The 23,402-nt window shown below is 29.9% G+C and overlaps 1 protein-coding gene across 1 annotated transcript in view; it reads right to left on the bottom strand.

Moving 5' to 3' along the window:
• Nucleotides 1-2,661: 2,661 nt before the first annotated feature.
• The window catches only part of LOC148300717 (uncharacterized), a 59,521-nt gene continuing 38,780 nt past the window's right edge, over nucleotides 2,662-23,402 (bottom strand). The window contains exons 3-7 of the mRNA XM_088274386.1: nucleotides 18,687-18,853; nucleotides 16,119-16,314; nucleotides 10,615-10,748; nucleotides 6,760-7,009; nucleotides 2,662-3,073 (exon numbers count right to left, since the gene is read on the bottom strand). Of these exons, the coding sequence (XP_088130512.1) occupies nucleotides 2,997-3,073; nucleotides 6,760-7,009; nucleotides 10,615-10,748; nucleotides 16,119-16,314; nucleotides 18,687-18,853 (824 nt within the window). The 3' untranslated portion in view covers nucleotides 2,662-2,996. The remainder of the gene's footprint in view (nucleotides 3,074-6,759; nucleotides 7,010-10,614; nucleotides 10,749-16,118; nucleotides 16,315-18,686; nucleotides 18,854-23,402) is intronic.

Below are 23,402 nucleotides of genomic sequence, written 5' to 3'. Positions count from 1 at the left end.
TGTATATGTATGTATACATATATATGGATAACTAAAGCTGCATATAGATGTATAATTAAAGCTTTTACAAGGTCACAACCCTCAGTAATGAGGATCAAGACGGAGAAGAGAGAAGAAAATCTTATTATTTATGTTTTTTTCTTTTGTTAATTTAGGGCAGTTTTACACGTAACACTCTAATTATAGTTATTATTATGGATTTTGTGTTCAAATTTTGTGAAATATGTCAGCAATCAACAAACCTCTTTGCATATTGACGTGATTTGAACCTTGTTCCTCATCTTGTTCCTCATCTACATAGGTATTCTCCAGCGTTGTTCCTGTAGGCACTTCATTGGTTGCTTAGTATTAATGAATTCTTATTAAATAATTCATCAAGGAACCAATTAGATTGCCTTCCAAATCAGACCGTTCTCGTTTATGATGCGTAGGTACACCCAATCTAAAATTTTCACTCAGACAACGTTGACACGGGTAGCGCATTTACGTAGTATACCTCGGAACAGCTGCTATATGTATTAAGTCGGGGAAGTTTGCGTGACGCGCTTCTTATTTAGGCTTTGAAAACTAGACACAGGCGATTGAAATTGAAGAAAAAAAAAATATTAAAACAAAATCTTAAAAAAAAGTTTTTTACGTACCTACTTTTGGGTTATTATTCAAAAGTAGATAATAAAAAATAGGGTTTTTTCATTACGTTTCTCAATGAAAATACTTATTCTTTAAAGATTTTTAAAAATCAAAATACCTGTTTACGACTCCTTTCAAATTCAGAGGTTCTTAAGTGCTACTGGATATTTTTTTTGTAATTTTTTTAAATCTTTTATAATAAAAAATATATTTTGTATTAAATGTAACATATCAATTAAAATAATGTAATAATGTGAGGAGAATGGGACCATCCAGACTCCCCCACATTGCACTCCATGACTAACCCTAATGTAAACGACTCCCGGGTAGACCACGAAAGAGATGGATTAATATTAAAGCTGGGAATCGACACCACAGGAGGATAATTTCTTTTATAAATAGGCCACAAGGCCTTAATCAAGAAGAAGAAGAAATATATGTATGATGAAAATTAAATACATCTATAACGCGGTACAAAACACGACCTGGCTGTACCGAGGTATACTTCGCGAATACGTACACAAGTAATGGGTGGCCATCCAATTTATAGGAGTAGTGGCTTATGAAATTAATAGACATATCCAGGGCTAACATTGCACAAACGTACAAGTACCGGTTGTTGAAATATCATCCATGAAATGAAAATTCTGATAAAGTTTTTCAGTTGTATAAAAACATATAGTTGTACGTTGAAAAAATAATAAATTGTTATTTCACTCCAAATAAATCATGTATGTTATGCATATTACCTCAAAAAAATTCAAGTACATCCACCGCAATTTTCCAGCAGAGAAATTTTATTTTAGTAATGTTTTTATTGTGCCGGTTTTGCAGTCCTTGAAACACAACCATCGTTAAATAAAGTACTCTATTTTAGAATCTATTTTAGTAATAAGGGTTTGAAAATAAATAACATCAAAAACCAGAATTAAATATATTTATTAATATTAATTCGTAATTTATGTACATGCATATAAATATATATTTACAAATAAAAATCTATTTTTATTATTTAGAGTAGAATTAAATTAATATAATTATGTATTACAAAACACGACTGATTTATACATATAATATATTAATTATTCGAAACAGTATTTTATTACATCTTTAAACAAAATATTCAATAAAAAGCTTTGGTAAATAATTGATTTTTATATAAAATCTTGCATAAGCCTAAATTTTCCCTTCCATACAAAAATATCATATTTATAATAAATTACATAAAATGGTTTAGAGCTGCATTAAAACAAAAAACATTTTGCTTTAAAAAAAAACATGTCGGGCCAAAATACAAATGTGCTAAAATATCAAATAATTTTTGTGATTTTATTTATTTAATAATCAATTAAATTAATATTTTCAATTAAATCACAAACTGCACGCTTAATAGTCAACTAGCCTAATCCGATTTTTATGATAGTTGAGTAAAGTTGAACACCAAAACATTCACCTTGAGTCACCTTGTTACGTTTAATATGTCGCTCACTCCTTTCAGCAACGTCATATATCGAAAAACTTGATTTTTGAGGAGCTGGTTTTTAAAATTTAAGAATATAAAAAAATTATTAAAAATAAATATCATGCCACCTATTGAACTTTTTACTGTGCAACAGATATTTTTAGGGAAAGCCTGAAGGTTTTTTCTACACTTGAAAAATATTTTGCATATTAACAAAAATAATTAAACAATGCATTTTCTTCAAAATGAAAAACAACACTTTCTGCCCTGTAGCGGATAAATATTAATTTTAAAATATGGCGCTTTTGCTTTGATAGAGTAAATTTTTGGGCATTCCGAAAATATGCACAACTGAAAATCGACCTTTTTTGATATATGACGTTGTTGAAAGGAGTGAGCGATGTTTCATTTTTGCTAATTTCGGAAAAAGTCGGTTTACTTTAAAGCATTTTATACGTTTGTATATGTTCACTGCAAAAGTGCATACACATTATAATGATTTAAAATCATCTTTAAAATAATTAATAATCATCTCTATAGTCATCTTTAACCAGAAGTCACATTACATATTTTTTTGTTAGTATTAATAAAATATTTTTAATATTGACTCTAAAAAAATAAAACTCATGTATGTAAATAATGGTAACATTTTATGATGATAAATAAAAATACATTTCAATTAAAAAAAAAATTTAAAAATCATAGCATTGACAGAAATTTACGTATCATAATAATTACTTATTATATCTAATAATATCTTTGATATCCACTTATCTTTGTACCTATATTATCACTTTTGAACAATCTTTAAACACAGTACATTGTAACACCTCGATTAATATTTAAAAGTGTCGTTTAACTAAGGTCAATACTGTTGTTTAACTAAGGACAATAGATCACGAACTTAGTTTTTGATCGTTGCCCCCAATAACAAGAAGATGCTTGACAAGGATACGAACAATGTCATTGGTGAACTTTTACCTGAAAGAAAAAACTTATCATTAGTTTGTTTAAATCATCAGAGAAAAAAAAAACAAAAAAATTCAACCTTATTCTCCTTGGACCAAAATTTTATTTTGTTTAAAAAAATCAAATCATACAGACTTCCTAGAGATTGAAAAAGAACGGTATTTTCAAGAATTGATTGGAAAATCAGTTTCTGACATGTTTTATAATATGCATTGTATCCAAGTGCTTCATTTGATAAAATAAGTCAGTAACGTAATACGTAAAATATATACCGATATATTTGTTTGTGTAATATTGGCTATATATAAGAGACGATAAAATATATCGAATCTTGATAACAATTTTCCAGTGGTTGAATTCAGCATTTGTTTACATATTTTTTTTCGAGGTCAAGGGATCTTGCATCCCTTATGTCGCTGCGACCATATTAGGTCTATTGTGACATCCCTCTGTATCACAGCTCAGTCTCAAGACCTACGTGTGTCATTGTTTACATATTAGAGTTAATAAAATGAAAATTGTATTTTTTTTCTTTTCTTGTGTGTAAATTATGTTTAAATACATAAAAACAATAAAAACGTATGTTAAAATAACTCCACTGACAAGACACACATGGTGGCTTGGTGGGTCTCTGCAAAAAATTATATTTATTATATTTATGAATTTTTAAATGATTTTTTTCATTATTTTAAATTCCTTTGCATTTCACAATGTATTAAAATTAAAAGTTCAAAAAAATATATATATAGTATTAACACAAAAAAGATCCCACAAAGACATAGCCTGTTTGTGGGTATACATTTTATTTAAGGTTAAAATAAAGGGCACTGGCATGAATACAATAGATATCAGAAATAAAAATAGATTAAAAGTGCTAATATAACATACACATTTTTGATTTTAACAGAAAACAAAAAATTAAAATGCTTACAATGAAAAAAGTTAGCAAATATATACTTTATGAGTTATACGTTTAAAAGAAGAAACTATATATTTATTTGAGTGTTATATATAGTCAACAACAAAAAAAAATCAGTCAAACTTTGTTTTACTTTGCGTTTCTGTTAGCGAATCTGGAAATCGAACTCGCATTTCTACGTCACGCAGTCAGTCCGAAAATCCCCCTTATGTTCATTATAAACTATTCTAAAATAACCTCCCTTAACTTTATCGCATCTCGTTTTCTGCGGGTTCCCTGCTAAACTTTTGGCTAAATTTACGACGACCATTTGAATAAATTTCATTAATATTTGCATGTTACTAGGGTAGTTTTGTAGGTAGATTAAATGAAATTTCAATATTGTTTAGCTTTTCCAGAGATTATACCCATGTCAACGAGCTTTGACAACGCATTGTTGACATTCTATTTTCGATTGTCGCAGCAATTTTATGAAATATGTTAAATAACATATTTTCGGCATAGATAAAGAACAAAATGGAAGTTTGGATATCTACAGGGCTTATGACCTATCATAGGCTGGTTAAGTGATTACTTTAAAGACGTGCAGCATTCACCATTCTACCCATGGTACTTCACTCTTCAAATTTTGGAATTATGCAAACATGACCAATCTCGTGACGTTCCATGATTCTTCATCTATATTCAGATATCAAATATTAATTACATTAATTGCTTCGGCAGCCACTTTGTGGTAAAATGTATCTATTTTTAATTAAAGTTTTACTTAGTAAATACTACTATTTCTTAAAATCTACTGTGACACGTTTTCGATGCATTCCGTAAAACATAAATACTCCAAAAAAATTTTTTTAATCACTCCATAAAATAATAAATAAGTGGAGAAATTTAATTTTCAGAGTGCCGAAAAACTTGTTCAAAAATCTGGATTTTCTTTACTTTGGAGTTATTTTTACTTTTTTGATAAATTGACATAATGAATAAGTAAGTATTCTTAAACTTCCATATTCTTGGAAATATGGGTAATAACTAGTACCTGGTTATTACCCAGATTTCAGATACAGGAACAATTGGAAAAAACCTATTTTAGATTTGTAAACAATGAATTAGACTTACTCAAAATATTGTAAAAACATATTAAGTCAAATAAAAAAAATAAAAACTATCAAACAGAGACCCTAAACAATGTTTGGTGAGGATAATGACTGCTAAGGTCGGAAGCAGACTGTGACTCTGTAGAAAGTATTCTCAGGGGAGACCACATTCCTTTCTTTTGCAGAATACACCTTTCTTTAATAATTCTCTTTTTGTCCAAATGTCTAGACCAGGGATAATAAACTTTCTATATTAAAGCATCTTGGTTATTCCCTTTTGACGTGAGTCAATTTAAAAAAAAAACATTATCTTTGTACATAAAAAAATGGCTTCTGTATATTTGTGTTCATAAAACTCGAAAAGTAGTAGATGGCTTGCAATGATTTTTTTTACAAACGCGGCATATATTGAATCAGATAAATTAATGTGGCCTTTGCAAATGAAAAAGTTCACTACCCTTGGTCTAGAGTATGGTATGAATTACCACTCTACGTAAAAAAGCCTTATGTGATCACTTTAAAAGAAATGTCACTAAAACCGTCAAATAAACACTAACTCTGCATATTTTTTAACCCCTTCAATTCCTACCATCGTATATAATCATTATTTTGTATTATATTTACAGTGCTTTAAATGTTTAAAAAAATATATTAAGTATTTTTTTCTTCTTCACTTTATCATGGGGTAATTGTAAAACATTTCTTCAAAATGTCTGGTTTTTGCCTTCATTTAGGAGTTATCAATATTGTTTTATCTCAAGACAGATGAAAAAGAATATGGGCTTTTACATTTTTGTTATAGGATGTTTTAAGTGATCATTAACAAGTGAAAATCATGTAAAAGAAGGACTCAATTGAAGCATAAATATTGATTTCGAATTGATTAAAATGTCTGGTTTTTCTCTTCATTTAGGAGTTATTTATATTGTGATATCTCAATACAGATGAAGAAGAATATGAGTTTTTACCTTTCTGTCATAGGCTGTTTTAAATGATCATTAACACGTGAAAATCATACAAAAGAAGGACTCAATTGAAGCATAAATATCGATTTCGAATTTCGAGTAGTGTGATTGTTAATCATGGGTAGAATGCTAAATGTTTTACGTGTATAAAGTTGTAACTTGAACCAGCATTTGACAAGTCATAAATCCTGTAAATATCCTGATTTCCACATTATCCATTATCATGAAATTCTATATGATGACAGCAAATGTTTAAATCTGTTTCGATTTAAGATTTTACTGAAATTATTTATAAAAGGAATATATCGTCGTAGCTTTTTCTATATGATTATTGAAAAAATTTCATTGTCATTTTTTCCGTTCCAAATCAAATATTTGTATTTAATATTAGCATCTATTTATGCTTTTTGTATCTATTGTATCCTTTCCAGTACCTTTTATTGGAACCTAAAATGTATAAATTCACACAGGCCGTGACAATGTGCGATCTTTTTTGTATTAATATAATAGAATATTTTTGTACTTTGTAAAAATAAGGAGAAAAAAACATGAAAATGATTGTTAAAATCAAAACAAATTCAGGTTTTCAAAGTCATTTCAGTAAACCAACGAAGAAAAATAGATGATATGTTGAAATATTTGAAAAAATATATGATACTGCGAGGTAAACATTGATGATACATAGTGTTAAAATTCATAATTATTATTTGTTTATCCTACCTGCTGAGCTAGGCCATTCTAGTTTCTGGTTGTGCAAGGGCATCGGTGAGATCAGATTGACAGTGGTCTCGAAGGATCGAGCAGAGTCCAGTATGGACCCCAGGGTGGCCGTGCACCGGACGTTGAGGGTGCCAGCTCCGCGACCCCGGAAATGCACCCTGGACAGGAATATCTTCAGGTTGGCAGTGCTCCTCAGCAAATCGCCATCTTTGATATCCTCATTCGTAGTTACGAACTCCTTCTGGGTTATCTGCCAAAAATAAAACTCCGAATATAAAGCAGAAATACATAAAGTCTTACCTTATAAATTATATATTTAAATTTTGAATAGGAAAAATAATAATAATATTTTTTAAAATTTTATGTAGCGCCATTTTTGTAAAATACTTTATCAAACACGAAAACTTGATATTACGAAATAAAAATACCTTTTGTATATTAAAAGCATATTAAAAGCATTGATAACTCCATGGTATGTTAATAAAACACTCTCCTTATCATCCATTGTTTACTTTGTGTAATACCACTTTTAGTGTAACGGTCAGCACGCTCGGCTACCGTTCTGGAGGTCCCGGGTTCGATTCCCAGGGGGTTAAATAATATAAGTGATTTTTTACTCTAATATTTATTCCATGTTACCCTGGACTGGTACCTGAAGTGGAAGGCTGAGCACCTTTCCTTCATGTGTTAACGATCAAGATAACACTGCGTTTGTATGATGCAGTGCCTTATGCGCCATTGGGGCGCGGATAAGGATTTGAATGAATACCACTTTTATAAACACTTATTCGTGACTACAAAAATTATTTTTATGAAAATATCAAATCGTAATAATTTTATTTTAATGACCTGACGATGGAATGATTTTCCGAAACCGGTAGTCACGAATAAGTGTTTATAAAAGTATTACACAAAGTGAACAATGGATAATTAGGAGTAAAAAAACCTTTTTCGTATTTTGTTATCGTTTTGAATTTAAAAGTTATTATTTTTGAAAATTAATCAACGTTTTTAGTACATGCTTTATTAATAACTCAATAAAAAAAATTGACAAGCATGTTCGAATCTGAAAAAGTTATCTTCTTCTTTTTTTACCCTTACCCGCACTTAATGGTGCATAGATCACTGTAAAGTATTGATTACTCTTGCGCTTCAGGGACAATAATCAGGGTAATATTAAATAAACATTAGAATATAAAATCACAACTATATTTTCTCACCGAATCGAACCCGGTACCTCCAGCGCAGTAGCTAAACACGCTAACCATTTGACCATGGAGGCAACAAATGTGTAATTAACTCATATCGATCAGTGTTCGACAAATTATGACTTTATAATAAAGGTAGATCCTCAATTGTAATTTTCACTGACATACATGTTTGCATCTGAATAATCCGTTATTTACTCATAGTGATAAGTGTTCGACAAACTATGACTTTATAAAATAGGTAGGTCCTCTACTGTAATTTTCACTGACATAGATGTTTGCATCTGAATAATCCGTAATTTACTCATAGTGATAAGTGTTCGACAAGCCATGACTTTATAATAAAGGTAGGTCCTCTATTGTAATTTTCACTGACATAGATGTTTGCATCTGAATAATCCGTAATTTACTCATAGTGATAAGTGTTCGACAAACTATGACTTTATAAAATAGGTAGGTCCTCTACTGTAATTTTCACTGACATAGATGTTTGCATCTGAATAATCCGTAATTTACTCATAGTGATAAGTGTTCGACAAACTATGACTTTATAAAATAGGTAGGTCCTCTACTGTAATTTTCACTGACATAGATGTTTGCATCTGAATAATCCGTAATTTACTCATAGTGATAAGTGTTCGACAAACTATGACTTTATAAAATAGGTAGGTCCTCTACTGTAATTTTCACTGACATAGATGTTTGCATCTGAGTAATCCGTAATTTACTCATAGTGATAAGTGTTCGACAAACTATGACTTTATAAAATAGGTAGGTCCTCTACTGTAATTTTCACTGACATAGATGTTTGCATCTGAATAATCCGTAATTTACTCAAAGTGATAAGTGTTCGACGAACCATGACTTTATAATAAAGGTAGGTCCTCTATTGTAATTTTCACTGACAAGATGTTTGCATCTGAATAATCCGTAATTTACTCAAAGTGATAAATGTTCGACAAACTATGACTTTATAAAATAGGTAGGTACTTCACTGTAGTTTTTATTGACATAGATGTTTGCATCTGAAAATTCTGTAATTTACTCACATCGATTGGTGTTCGACAAACTATGGCTTTATAACACTGGTAGGTACTCTAGATTACAAATTTCATGACGCAATTTTCACATAATTGACGACAATGTTTGGTGTTCCTGTTTAAGCTAGCACGTGCGAAGTAATCAATTTCGAATACCGTACTAACAAGTGTTATTTGCAAATGAGTATTTGATCAGAATAACACACGGCTATCAATATTACCGTGATTGGTAACGTGCTTTATTGAAAATACTGTACAGGGTGGCGCAATGGATATTGAAGGTTTTTAAAGCATTGTAATGGAGATACAGGTTGGCGCAAAGAGAACGCAACGCCACTCTATACAAGTTAGTATATATAGATATAAACATAGGTTTATAAGATCTGAAACACAGACACACGTCAAACAAAATCACTATCTAACACATACCTCTTTTAGTCAAAAGAACTTTGATTACAATGAAATAAAGTTGTACAACAAAGTTTTTTTTTTTAATTATCTAACGTCTAAGTGACTCTGAAATCTAGCTACGGCTTATGAAACACCGTTTATCGTGACCCTACTCAGGTTTTAACTTTTTAAGTTTCATATCCTATGCCTACTCTTGAGTGGATTTACTCTTTATGTTTCATGTAATTCATGAGTGAAAATTCTACAACCAGTACTCACTACAACCAGATTCCATTATCCATAAAGTTATTAAGAAAAGAAACTAAGTATAAAAGAGCTATTGATAAATAGATAATATAGCTGGGTAGATCTAGAAATAGATCGCATCATTTGTCAATATCGAAATTGATTGTTTGTCAAGATCAATTTCCATCCATGTAGTTTTATAAATAAGTATTGCAGAATGTGCTTCCGGCACTTATGACATTGGTTTTTGGTAAAAATTAATATATAAATATAAAAATATACGATGACACTCTTGAAACTATGAAAACCCATTGTGCCATTCAGAACATCAATAATTATAATCTGAAAACTGTCAATACCCATTGCTCCACCCTGTACTCAAAACTAAAAAATACTCTAAAAACCTATTTATTGTAACTGCAGACAGTTGGTAGAATTCCATATTGAATTGTTGGGTAATATTTCCAAAATTAAACAAGGTTTATTTGGTTAAATTCTACATTTATTTATGTATATTTTAATACGTGACGCGTTTCGTCTTCTTATTATCTCATTAGTGTTTGATAATGTCCTAAGAAGACGAAACGCGTCACGTATTAAAATATACATAAATAAATGTAGAATTCAACCAAATAAACCTTGTTTACTTTTGGATATATTACCCAACAACTCTAAAAACCGTCAATACCCACTCGGCCGTCCAAACTTAAAACACAGTAAGGGACATTTTTTGTAGTACGTCTTTTTGCATTTTTGGACTAAGTAGAATCCACTAGTCCAAAAATGCAAAAAAAAACTTTCTGCAAAAAAAAGTCCCTTACTGTGTTTTGAGTTTCGACAGCCGCACTGCGCCACCCTCTATATCGAACAGTAAAAACCTTCAATACCCATTGCGCTTTCCTGTTTTATTCTGATGGCTCCCGGTTGAAATGTTAAACTTGTTTTAATGAATAAGTGAAGTCGCTTTTTACCTCTTCACCGTTGAGAAAAAACGATAACTGCGACGGCATAGTGGATGGGGCCGACCTACAGGTTATGTTCATCAAGTCCCCTATGGAGTAGGAGGACTTCAAGTTGTCGACCTGCGGCTCTTCTGGAGGGTAGGCTGTGGAATAAATAAATAATTATTAGAACAAATCTAAGTACGGATAAATAAAAATTAAAAATAAAATAATTCTGGATATTAAAAATTATTATAAGAGTATTTTATGAGTGAGGATGAATAAAAACTTTTTTGGAGATAATAATTTATTATAAGAATATTCCTGAGGACGGATAAATAAAACAAAGAACAATTCTGTTTATAATAAATTATTATAAGAACATTTCTATGTAGGCTGAGGAATAAATAAATAATTATTAGAACAAATCTAAGTAGGTACGGATAAATAAAAAATCAAAATAAAACTATATAGGATATTATAAATTATTATTAGAATATTTTATGAGCAAGGATGAATAAAAAATGGAACTTTTTTGGAGATACTAAATAATTATAAGAACATTTCAATGTACGGAAAAAAAATAGCAATTCTGGGTAAAATAAATTATTTTGAGAATATTTCTAAGTACGGATAAATAAAACAGAGCAATTCTGGGTATAATAAATTATTACTTGAAGGTAAATAATTTAGAAAAAAAATGTTTTGAATCAACAAAGATTTATATTTTTTATTTACAAAGATTATATTTCAGAGAAATGAGTTTTATAAGTATTTTATTTTTTTCAGTGCCAACTGTTTGCCTTTGAACGATTCTTCCCAGGCGAAATTCTTAACAGTAATTTAAGATACATATTTCAATCTGCCTTGGTTCATATCAAAGTCTCGACTAAGTGTAATATATTAATATAACATGTACACAAATTGAATTTAATTTGCTGCCTTCATACCGTGTGCGTTATAAAGTAGGTATGCAGTGCATAATAGCAGGATAAGTGCAATCATGTGTAGTTATGAACATGATTTGCTGAAGTGTGAACTGGATACAAATTGGTAATCCAACGGGGATATGACACGTCATAGGAATAGTCGGACTTCATCAATTCCAGTTTGTCGGAGGTCCTTACTATGTAAATCGTGAATAAACTATTTTTCATTCAAACCCTTATCCGCACCCCAATCGTGCATAGGGCACTGTATCATATAAACGCAACGTTATCTTGATCGTTAAAACATGAAGCAAAGATGATCAGCCCTCCTCTTCCGTTACCAGTCCAAGGTAAAATTTATTAAATATAACAGTGAAAAAATCACTTATATTTATTTGACCCCCCCCCCCTGGGAACCGAACCCGGGACCTCCAGTAGGGTGGCCGTGCGTGCTCACCATTACACTACGGAGGCGGACAAAAAGAATAAACTATAGTAAATATTTACAGCATTTTGAGTATGTTCAAATACTTGTTCACACATCTGGATTATCTCCAATAAAATGAGTTATTTTTCATATTATTTTGACATCTCAACTAAGATGAAGATAAATTTCGAAGTATTTCTTAATTTAACAAGTATTTGGACACATTCAAAATATTACAAATAAATCAACTGGTCAAATTATAATTTGAAAAAAAAAATAAAAGCATAATTTCTAGCGTTTCTCATGTATGTGATTATAATTCGAATAACAGGATTCGGACCTCACACATAAATGAAACCATTTCTGTAAATCAATATAAAGCTTCTGTCATCTCACCAATAGATGTCTCTAGTAAATTTCTAGTGATTCAAGCACTGTATTTCGAAATTAAACCATCTTTGAAATTCCAAGAATTTGAGTAATGTGGTTGTCAATCATGGGTAGATTTGGTAAATGCTACACGTGTGTAATGTTGAGATGTCAAAAAATATTATTCCATATTCTTCTTCATCTACATATGCAAGATGTTAAAAAAAGTTTAGTAAATGTTTTTTTACGTTTATATCGTTTAAAATTCTAATACAGGATTTTTATTTCTTCAAATACAGTAATAAGAAATTATTTACATTTTATTTGTTTATTTATCACGTACTGGAGTATTCATCTTGAGCATAAAGCTATCACTAAAGCCAGTGTAGATACCTATGACGATAAAATAAACGATTTAAAATACTCCCATATATATTGATATATTATCAGGGCTAATAATCCAGTGCTTGAATAAATTATGAATATTATAAAAAATTAACTGATCAAAATAAAAGCTCAAGGTTTTTTCAGGCTGTCTCCTAAAATATATATATTATATGGTTTGTATACTTATTCTGAAAAAATTTAGTCTATTTTTTTTATTAGAAAGCTATAAATAGCAAGCTATCCTTAATAGAAAGCTAAATTTAATAGAAAGCTATCCTTCTCCTTCCTGCTAAATCTATTATTTTATATCATACCCTTTTTTTTTAAATCTCTGAATGTTTTTTAATAGTTTTGTAGCATAAATATGGAATTGTTTAATTGGCTTATTATAACGTAACTATTTTTTGTTAATGTAATGTTATGTTTATTATTGTTAATGTAACTATAGTTTATTATATAATTTTTTTATATGTTAGCTGTACAATTCCCGAATAAATAAAATAAAATCAATAAAATAAACTGCGAGGTGATCTTATATCATCTCTCTAGCTTTTATTTATTGATTATTTTTAGTTTTATTTCAGTTATTTGTTAAATACATATTATACAGATACATTACGATTTGTTTTACAGAATTCATTTTTCTTCTTCTTATTTTTACATTCTTTTATATAATACTATGTAGTAATAAACAAAATATTTTTGACTGCACCCACCGCTTAGTCAAGCCGGAATCAATTAATAATCTTTATTAATATACTCGTTTACTATAAGAATATTAAACAATATGGATTCTTTAGGAATAATAGAGTTCTACCATAATGATTTTCATCTATATTTTCATCCCTTTATTTTCTTTTCAAGTTTCATGTATTTCATTTCCTCATTGAAAAATGTTCATTTCCTTATTAAAAAACTAACAAGAGTCTATTTGGAAGTGTTATTTCGCTTTTCATTTTTATTATTGTCAATTTTTTTTCTGTAAAAGGTCCTTTTCCCGTATACGGCAGATATATATATATATATATATATATATATATATATATATATATATATATATATATATAAATATATATATATATATATATATATATATATATATATATATATTTATATATATATATATATATATATATATATATATATACAAATATATATATATATATATATATATATATATATATATATATATATATATATATATATATATATATATATATATATATATATATATATATATATAATATATATATATATATATATATATATATATATATATATATATAAATTAAAATAAATAAATCAGACAGGAAAATCCTTCTTGTTTAACGTGAGGGGATTATCCAAAAAAAAAATTAAATGTTCTGTTTTTTCCCGCATATTACAGTAAAAACACGATTATTTACTTGACCTCACCCTTAATTGAAACATGTGTAGTTCTCAGATAAATCTGTTGTGTGACTAATGACGTTATTTTTTTATATTTAAAGAGAAATATTTATGTGCTTATTATTAACACAAATATTTCAATTTTATTTCTTGAACATTTTCCCCAGATACATTGTGGCACATTTTATAAACTTTATAAAATTAAATAACTTTGTTGTAACCACTTTTTTATAAAAAACAATTTAACCTACCGGCTTTGACAAGAACCTTGCCAACATCAATCAATATAAAATTATTTTGAATTAAAATAAACCCTGATGATGACAAAGTTCTTGTCGAATTCGATTTGTTAAATTGCATTAATAAAAAATTGGTTATAACAAAGTTTTTTAATTATATAAAGTTTATTTCAATTTCATACTATTACTGTGAGCCTAAGCAGCTCATTATTAGACAAAGGTTATTATTTTGATATAATCTAAAATGAAATTTAAAAAAAGTATTTGAAATTTAAAAAAAGTATTTATAGGACATATTTAATATGACAAATGCCACCTCACGACCTTTGCGAAGCATCTGCTTTAATTAAAGGAGTAATTAATCGTCTAGGGTTAAGCAAACATTGGTATGTAAAGGTCATTCCTAGATGAATTTCTCTTCATTCCAAAATTACAAGAAGATATTCCCCAAGATCGAGTATGAAATGAACCTAATGATTAATTACTGGTCATTTTAGGCAATATTGTTGTCATACATAACGCTTAATTTCCTGTTTGGTACTATAATATACAGTAAGATGTATATTCTCTGAAACCAAAACCTTGAATTAGGTCATATAAATTCGGGGTCATGTCAACATGTTTTGTAATGTATGGTTAAATGTATGGTCAACATTGGTAAGTAAAGGTAATTCCTAGATAGTTTTTTCTTCATTAAAAAATAACATGAAGATATTCCCCAAGATCGAGTATTACGAATGTACATAATTATATTATTTTTTGAAATCTTATCAAAGATGAAGAAGAATAAGGAAGTCTGGGCATTTACGGGGCTGACTTCTCATTATTCCAAAATTACTTGAAGATATTCCCCAAGATTGAGTATTGGAAATGTACGTAATGATATATTTTTGGTCATCTATGCCAATATATTTTTCAAATGTAATGCACATATGTTTCATATGCTTACTTTTCTGTTTGGTACTATAAAATACAGAAAGATGTTTATTATCCGAAACTAAAACCTTGAATTTTGTAATGTTTTAAGTCAACGTAACGAGAAACACATACGTAATATATGTTTGTGGTATGACGACTGTGGGGCAAGTGGTAAACTTATATAATATATAGCGCAATGGGAAAAGTGGTATTGGTAAACTTATACTAAGTATGGCGTTATTGCAGGAGTGGTAGAGGTAAACTTGTGCATATATGAACATATATAAGACGTGATTTATGGATTATTACTCATATAATTATCTTTGTCGTGATGGGAGGAGTGATTTTTTAAAAATATATAAAGCGTAATGGGCAGGATTGGTAGTGGTTTACTTAAAAAAAAACAAAGCCATATAAGGCTTGATTTTAGTAGTAGTAGAATTTTTAATGGTTAAAATACTTGTTGACAAATCTGGGTTTCCTCCACTTACGACAGGTCATAAGCCAGCTTATGATAGGTCATAAGCCCTGTAAATATCCAGACTTCTGTATTCTCCTTTATCTATATTGAGATGTCAAAATAATGTAATTTAGGTAAATTTATAAGCTCAAGGGCGCTCATAAAGACGTGGATAATAATATGATTATGATAATGATGGTTTAAAAAAATACTCAATCGGTCTCGAAAAATCGAGAAAGCGGAGTCTAAGGAGGGTACAAAAAGGGAGCTGAAGTATTACTGTGTATTGAAAGTGGTAAACTTATACAAAATGTGATTTCAGGAGTTACATTGGTAAACTTTTATACTTATTTATAATGTGATTTAAGTAGTGGTAGTGATATATAGCGTGACTGTATAAGTGGTTGTTTACTTACTCATGATGGATATATTTCTGGTCTCCATGGCGGTCCTAAAGGTGGGCGCTTCTGTGGACACCTCACAAGTATAAGAACCCGAAGCCGCAGGAGTCAGCTGCTCCAAGATGATAGAGCAACTTGTTCTGCTGCAGGAAGGGTCACCGGGAGATAGGGAGAGGACTGCGCCCTCTAGAGGGAATGTCTGGTATCTGGGCTGTGAATTTAAAATACCAGAATGTTACATAAATATATGCATAAATATATTTTTGGGCAGTGTAGTGAAAATACTAGAATGTTAAATAAATATATATGTTAATTAATTTTTGGGTTGTAAATCGAAAAAGTATGCTAGAAAACCAGTTTGTTATATAAATATAAAAATAAATTTGTGTATAATTTTTTTTGGTCAGTGAATTATAAATACTAATATATTATTTTAATATTCTATGGGCAGTGAGTTGAATATACCAGTTTGTTAAATAAATACATAAATACTAGTTTATAAAAACATGTTTAACTCATTTACTTAAAGTTTAATATTACGATGTTCAAAAATGATACAAAATGCATCGAAACACGTATCATAATAGATTTTAAGAAATACTGGTATTTACAAAGTAAAAATTGAAAATGGACGGATATTACAACAATTGACTGCCGAATCAATACGTAAAATGAAGATCTTTTGACCTGTCATTTACTTGTTTGTTTGCTTGTTTACTTTGACATGTTACATACGTTAGTTTTCTACTGTAGTATTGTATATAACGAAAGCTTAACTGACAGTACACAACGGAGTCCTGGTTCCAACCATAATTTATGGAAATGAACCATGGAGTTGGCAAAAGAAGGCTGAAAGTAGTTGAAACGCGATCTCTCAGAAGAATGTGCGACAAAACGATGTATGACAGTGACAGTGAAATAAGGAAGGAATGTAAGGATGTTCGAATAGTGAAATAAGGGAGGAATGCAAAGCTGAGATAAGCATTATCGGTAATATCAAGAAAGGTGTGTTGAGATGGTTTGGACATGTGGAACGAATGAGCGGGGAAAGAACGGTAAAACAAATCTGTGAGGCGAATGGAATTGGAAAAAAGGAGCAGAGGAAGACCGAGAAAAACTTGGCACGATCAAGTATGCCAAATACTTGAAAGCGGTCAGGTTAGGAGTCATAATCATCGGCGGATATGTATGAGGAGATGCATGAACGTGGAAGAGTCGAATAATGCTTGCAAAGACAGATTGGTGTGGCGTTCTATTATCTCTGCCTACCCGTGAGGAGAAGCGGCGTGATGGTTAGTTAGTTAGTTAGTTAGTAAGTTAGTATCGTATATTAGTGACTAAAATTTACCAAATTCGATGAGAATTCAAGTCATTTGCATGATTTAACTATTAGATGTCATGAATTGCGGAATGTAAGTTAGAACACCCTGTAGCTATAATACTCTCTAATATAATATGAGCATGCATAAAGTTATATGTACTTATAGTACGGGATGTATAATAAACTAGTTCAAGCGATAAACATTCGCGATTGTCAGCGTAAATCCAATCCGCGATCACGCCTACAACAATAAATTTTGTAAAATTCTCGATGGGCCCTTAACCATTCCGTCCATGTTTGAACAGTAACCATTTAGACCATTGGTTCTCAAAGAAGATGTTTTTCTGAAAGAAAATGTTTTTTTAGTAAATACCACTATTTTTTTTAATCTACTGTGACACGTGTTTCGATGCATTCCGCATCATTTTCAAACATCGTATAGATTAAAAAAAAAAGTGGTATTAACTAAGTAAAACATTAATTAAAAGTGGAAATATTTTATTACAAAGTGACTGCTGAATCAATTAAGGAAATTATAGTATTTTGTTTTATTGTTGTTGACATATCGCTCACTCCTTTCAAGAACGTCATAAATCAAAAATCGTCAGTTTTCAGTTGTGCATGTTTTCGGAATGCTCAGAAAATGTACTATATCTCAGCAAAAGCGGCATATTTTAAACTCAATATTAACCCGCTACAGGGCTAAAAGTGTTTATTTTTTGCATTTTGAAGAAAAGTTATAGTATATATTTTTTTTAAATACACTAAATATTTTTCAAAGGGAGAAAAAACCTTCAGGTTCTACCTTAAAAGATCTGTTTCACAGTAAAAAGTAAAAAAAGTGGCTTGATATTGATTTTTAATACAATGTATTATATTTTTTAACTTTAAAAACGTTCTTCTGGAAAATCAAGTTTTTTGATTTATGACGTTCTTGAAAGCAGTGAGCGATATGAAATATTTTTAACATTGTATCTATTTATAATAACTGGACAATGAAAAGTATTTTTTGCTTACATCATATTTTTTATTGTAAAGTTTGTGACCAAAACTGAATGTGCACTGACTATTAATTTCCTGTATAAGATACATAGTTACAGTTATATATATTTAAAATTTTCTTCGGCCGTGTAAAATAATATCATATCATATCGTGTTACAAGGTAAACTGAAGATTGATTTATTTATTTGATGTGTTCATATGTGCGGTTTATTGGCACGCTAGCAAAAATACTGCACGATTGATGAAAGTATCACGTTACCTTGTGAGACGGCATGTATCTGTAGAATTCCTGATCATCCTTGTACCACTTGACCGAGAAGAGAGCGTCGTGTCCAGTGTCATACGAACAGGACATGTGAGCCTCTCGCTGGAGGTAGGCTAGCTCGGGCACCGAGATCCCGACTATCTTTAGACAGGTACTGCCGCCTGAAAAAATATATAATAACAAATGAATGTGTATTATCAACATTTTAGAACTGGTTGAAGTGGACAAATAAATCATCGATATCTCAACAAAGGTGAAGAAGAATATGGTATAAGTCTGGGTATATACAGGGCTTATGACCTGTCGTAGGCAACTTTAAGTGACCACTTTACACAAGTGTAACATTCACCTTTCAACTCATGATTGACAGTCACACTTCTCAATTTTTTTCTCAACACTCATACAAAAATTATATAATTCTGTCCTTAAATGTACAGAAAGAATGATTTTCAATTGATATCTCAACATGGATAGAGAAAAATATGGAAATCTTGGTATTCATAGGCTTACAACCTGTCATAGTCTGGTTTTAGTGATCACTGTATACACGTGTAACATTCACAGTTTTACTCGTGAAAAAAACATGTAATGCATGTTACTAATTCCGTTTTTATGATATGAAAAATGTGGTCTCAAAATGATAATAAAGGTCATCGGTTTTATCATTAAAAAAAATTAAATTATTGTTAATTCTCTTCCAAATATGGACAATATCATCGGTTTTATTATTTTCAAGAGGTGTTTCTCTTTATAAGGTTAACAATATCACCAGTTTTATTATTTTTAATATGCATATATACTTTTCATCTAAAGATTAAGAACCGGTTTTATCATTTAAAATACATATTTATAATTTAAGTTTTACAATATCATCGGTTTGATTATTGTTTAACACAGGCCTGGCCAACCCAAATTGCATCCCGGGCCGCATCGATGACCTAAAATTTTCCCAAGGGCCGCATACAGACATTAGAAAAAAAATCTAAATGACGAATTTCATACTTACTGATTTTTTGTAAGTATTATAAATAATTTGAATGCTGAGTTAATTAGAAAGTACAATTATTGTAATTGTAAAGAAAAAAAAACATTACTACGACCAGATGTGAGAAGAAAACATACATTGAACCAATAAAAAATGTATTTGAATAGTGATAAACATATTGAAAAGTTTTAACAATCAAAATTATTAATTGGGACACATTTATCAAACAATATTAACCTTTTTATTAAAAATAAAACCAATTTATTAATGGCATCTTAGTCTGAGATTTGAGTTTTTTTCGCTAAATTAATTATTCTAAATCTATCAATGAACTTGCACACCTTATCCGGTTAACGAGATTTTATGAGATTTTTTTAAATTGGCGATGCTGAAGAGCGATCGAACGGATATTGTTCAGTGCTTTTATAACAACATGCATGACTTAGCTCATAGATAATACTTGAGGGCATACATTTTGTTAGTGTATCAAACCGTGTATTACAAATGATTTAAAAATATATTCTTCATACATAACCGCGGGCCGCGGGTTGGCCACCCATGGTTTAATAGTATTTCTCTTTGTACATAAGATTAACAATATCATCTGTTTTATTATTTCAAACAGGTGTTTTTCTTCGAAAGATTAACACTATGGTCGGTATTACTATTTTAAATAAGAATTCATCTTCTAAAGAATGACAAAATTTCTGATTCTCTCTACGCCGAACCGTAAGTATCTTGATTAGGACAGCCTGTTTTCGTTTTGTTTACCGCAGACTGATGTCGGTAATTAATACTTACGGTTCAGTACTTACCCTTATCCCATCAAAAATTATTACCCTCCAGTCAAAATGCTTTTAGTTAGCGGTTGTTTCAGATCAAACCCACTCGTATGTTTAATATCAACCCTATTCAATATTTTTAGTTGGAAACAATCTTTAGACGTTAATTAAAGGGAAAATAATATTGGATAATTTCATGAACTTTAAATAGGAAATCTATCAATCTTATTGATTCTTTGTACAACTATTAATACTACTACTACCATCACCCCGTTTGCCAAGGGTAGACAAAGAAGATGGAACGCCACACTTTTCTATTCTGATACACACTCTTAGCTTCCTTTACATCCATACATCTAGCCATACATGCCCTTCGATTAAACAGACTTTTGTTACTGTAGGCGTCTGGCCACGCCATTTGGTGTTGTCAGGTTGACAACACTGAAATATACGAATTCGCCACGGAGATTCCCGAGCGGATTCAACAAAAGCGGCCAACCGAAGCGCGGAGACCGAGATTCGCTGCATTCGCTTGATTGCTGAAGGACGTATATTTTAGTTTCATATTAAATTTAAAGTTCCATAAACAATTAGATATATTATAATAGTTAATATCAATAGTAATTAAAGTGTAAGAAATTATATCAATAAACAAACTGTAAGTAAGCATTTCTTTTCAATATCCTATTCTGGCTTCCCGTTACAATACCACACACCAGGTCACCAAATTACCACCAGATTTATGTTTTTGATTGAACTGATCATGTTAAGTTTTTTTGGCCATCCTCGTTCTGTTCTCTGGCTCACATTTCTCAAATGATGTTTTTTGGTCATTCTTTTGTTATCCATTCGCTCCACATGATGGTATATACTCGTAAATTGTATATAAAGTCATCCTTCAATTAACACCTTTCACATGTGAGTTCTTGGCACTATCTACGGTTTCAGTTTTTCATTTTACTAAGCAAAAACCTGTATGAAATTTAATAAGATTTTTCCTTAATTTCTTTACATATCAGAAAACGCTTAGAACATGATATTTTTTATCAAAACAGTTATTTTATTCAGATTTGAAAAAAAATTTGGTCGCACACAAAATATTGTGAAAGTAAAAATAAATTACTTTGATAGAGTGGCTGCTGTCAGCAAAATACAGATTTATTTAAAAAATAAATGCTAATAACTACTGCCTGATTTATTTTCCCTCTCGACCGCATTTAACGGCCATTCGAGCGCAGAACAGAAAAGAAACCAGAAGATTTCCGGAAAAAAGAAAACTTGTTTTAGCAATAAAAGGACCATTAAGAGAACAAACAGAAAAAAAGAAAAACTTTGGCGAATTCCCTAAATTTGCGACGGGTCCCATTTTGCGTTTCGCCGAAACGAAAAACGTTGAGCTTTCGTAATGCAAATTGAACTTGACTTTTTATGTTCTCAGTCGAAAATGTTAATTTAAAACCCAAATAAGCTGACTTTATTGAAGTTTTGTAGACCTCATTTCCTTACAACTAGGTCACAGAGCTAATAGTAACATTAGCTACAATACACACACACACACACACACACATATATATATATATATATATATATATATATATATATATATATATATATATATATATATATATATATATATATATATATATATATATATATATTTATAAATATATATATATATATATATATATATATATATATATATATATATATATATATATATATATATATATATATATATATATACATATATATATATATATATATATATATATATATATATATATATATATATATATACATATATATATATATATATACATATATATATATATATATATATATATATATATATATATATATATATATATATATATATATATATATATATATATATATATATATATATATATGTATGTATACATGTGTATATGTGTGTAAGTATGTGTGTATTTTGTTCATATATTTGTTGACGCCCTAACATATATTATATATTGGAAATAGGAGCAGGGTAATAGGAAATAGGAAATAGGAAAACCTAGGAAAACTAACCAAGCGTCAAGACGTTTCCCCAAGACGTAGGAGTACACACAACAATTTTTTTAACTGTAAATCTTCGCCTTTTCTACATTCATACATACCCGCCGATTATTCCGATTTTAAATTTTATCTATGATTTGTTTTAGATATTATTCTTTGACATCTCATCAAAGATGAAGAAGAATATGGAAGTCTTTGCATTTACGGGGCTGCCAACCGTCATAGGCTGTTTAAGTGATCTTTACTAACTTTACACACGTTTAACTGACTTTACACTTGCGTAACATTCACCAATTGTACTATATGAATCAATTTTGAAACATTTTAACTTAAACTTCCATATTCTTCTTCATCTTTGATGAGATGTGACAAAATAATATGAAAAAACTCCTGTAATTGGAGAAAATCCAGATTTTGTTGACAAGTATTTGGACACACTCAAAATATTGTATTAGATACTTTATTTCATTAGTCGATTACCAACAATTGATTATTTTATTTGCCCTAAAGACGACACATCAATACTAAAGGTGACATGCCAAGTTTTAAGTCCTGGGATGCCCAGACTTCCATCTTCCTTCAAGTAAAAATCAAAAGACGATTCATCTCAAGCTGAGACACCTTTAAAATAATTTAACTGGTCAAAAGGAATATTTCCAATTATTTCATATAATAGATTAAAAGCATTTCGTAAAAGTTTAAATCACTGAAAGAGAGGGATCTTAGAGGAAATAAGGGATGACTATATCAAATAAAATCCAACACTAATTCGCTACATCTGGAAGCTCCATCGTCTCCAATTATGGTATACTTTATTCAAAGGAAAACTTTCACAATTAAGAGTAATATTAGACTGGGGAACTTGTCAAGCTTTCTGTCGACTCAATTGGGAACAAACAGTACAAA

The sequence above is a fragment of the Brachycentrus maculatus genome, unplaced genomic scaffold (assembly GCF_059751285.1).
Source record: "Brachycentrus maculatus isolate JH-2025_06_01 unplaced genomic scaffold, ASM5975128v1 h1tg000663l, whole genome shotgun sequence".
In the NCBI taxonomy this organism is placed as follows: domain Eukaryota; kingdom Metazoa; phylum Arthropoda; class Insecta; order Trichoptera; family Brachycentridae; genus Brachycentrus; species Brachycentrus maculatus.
Note: the sequence above shows the minus strand (reverse complement) of the source record. Positions and strands in the feature narration are given on the sequence as shown.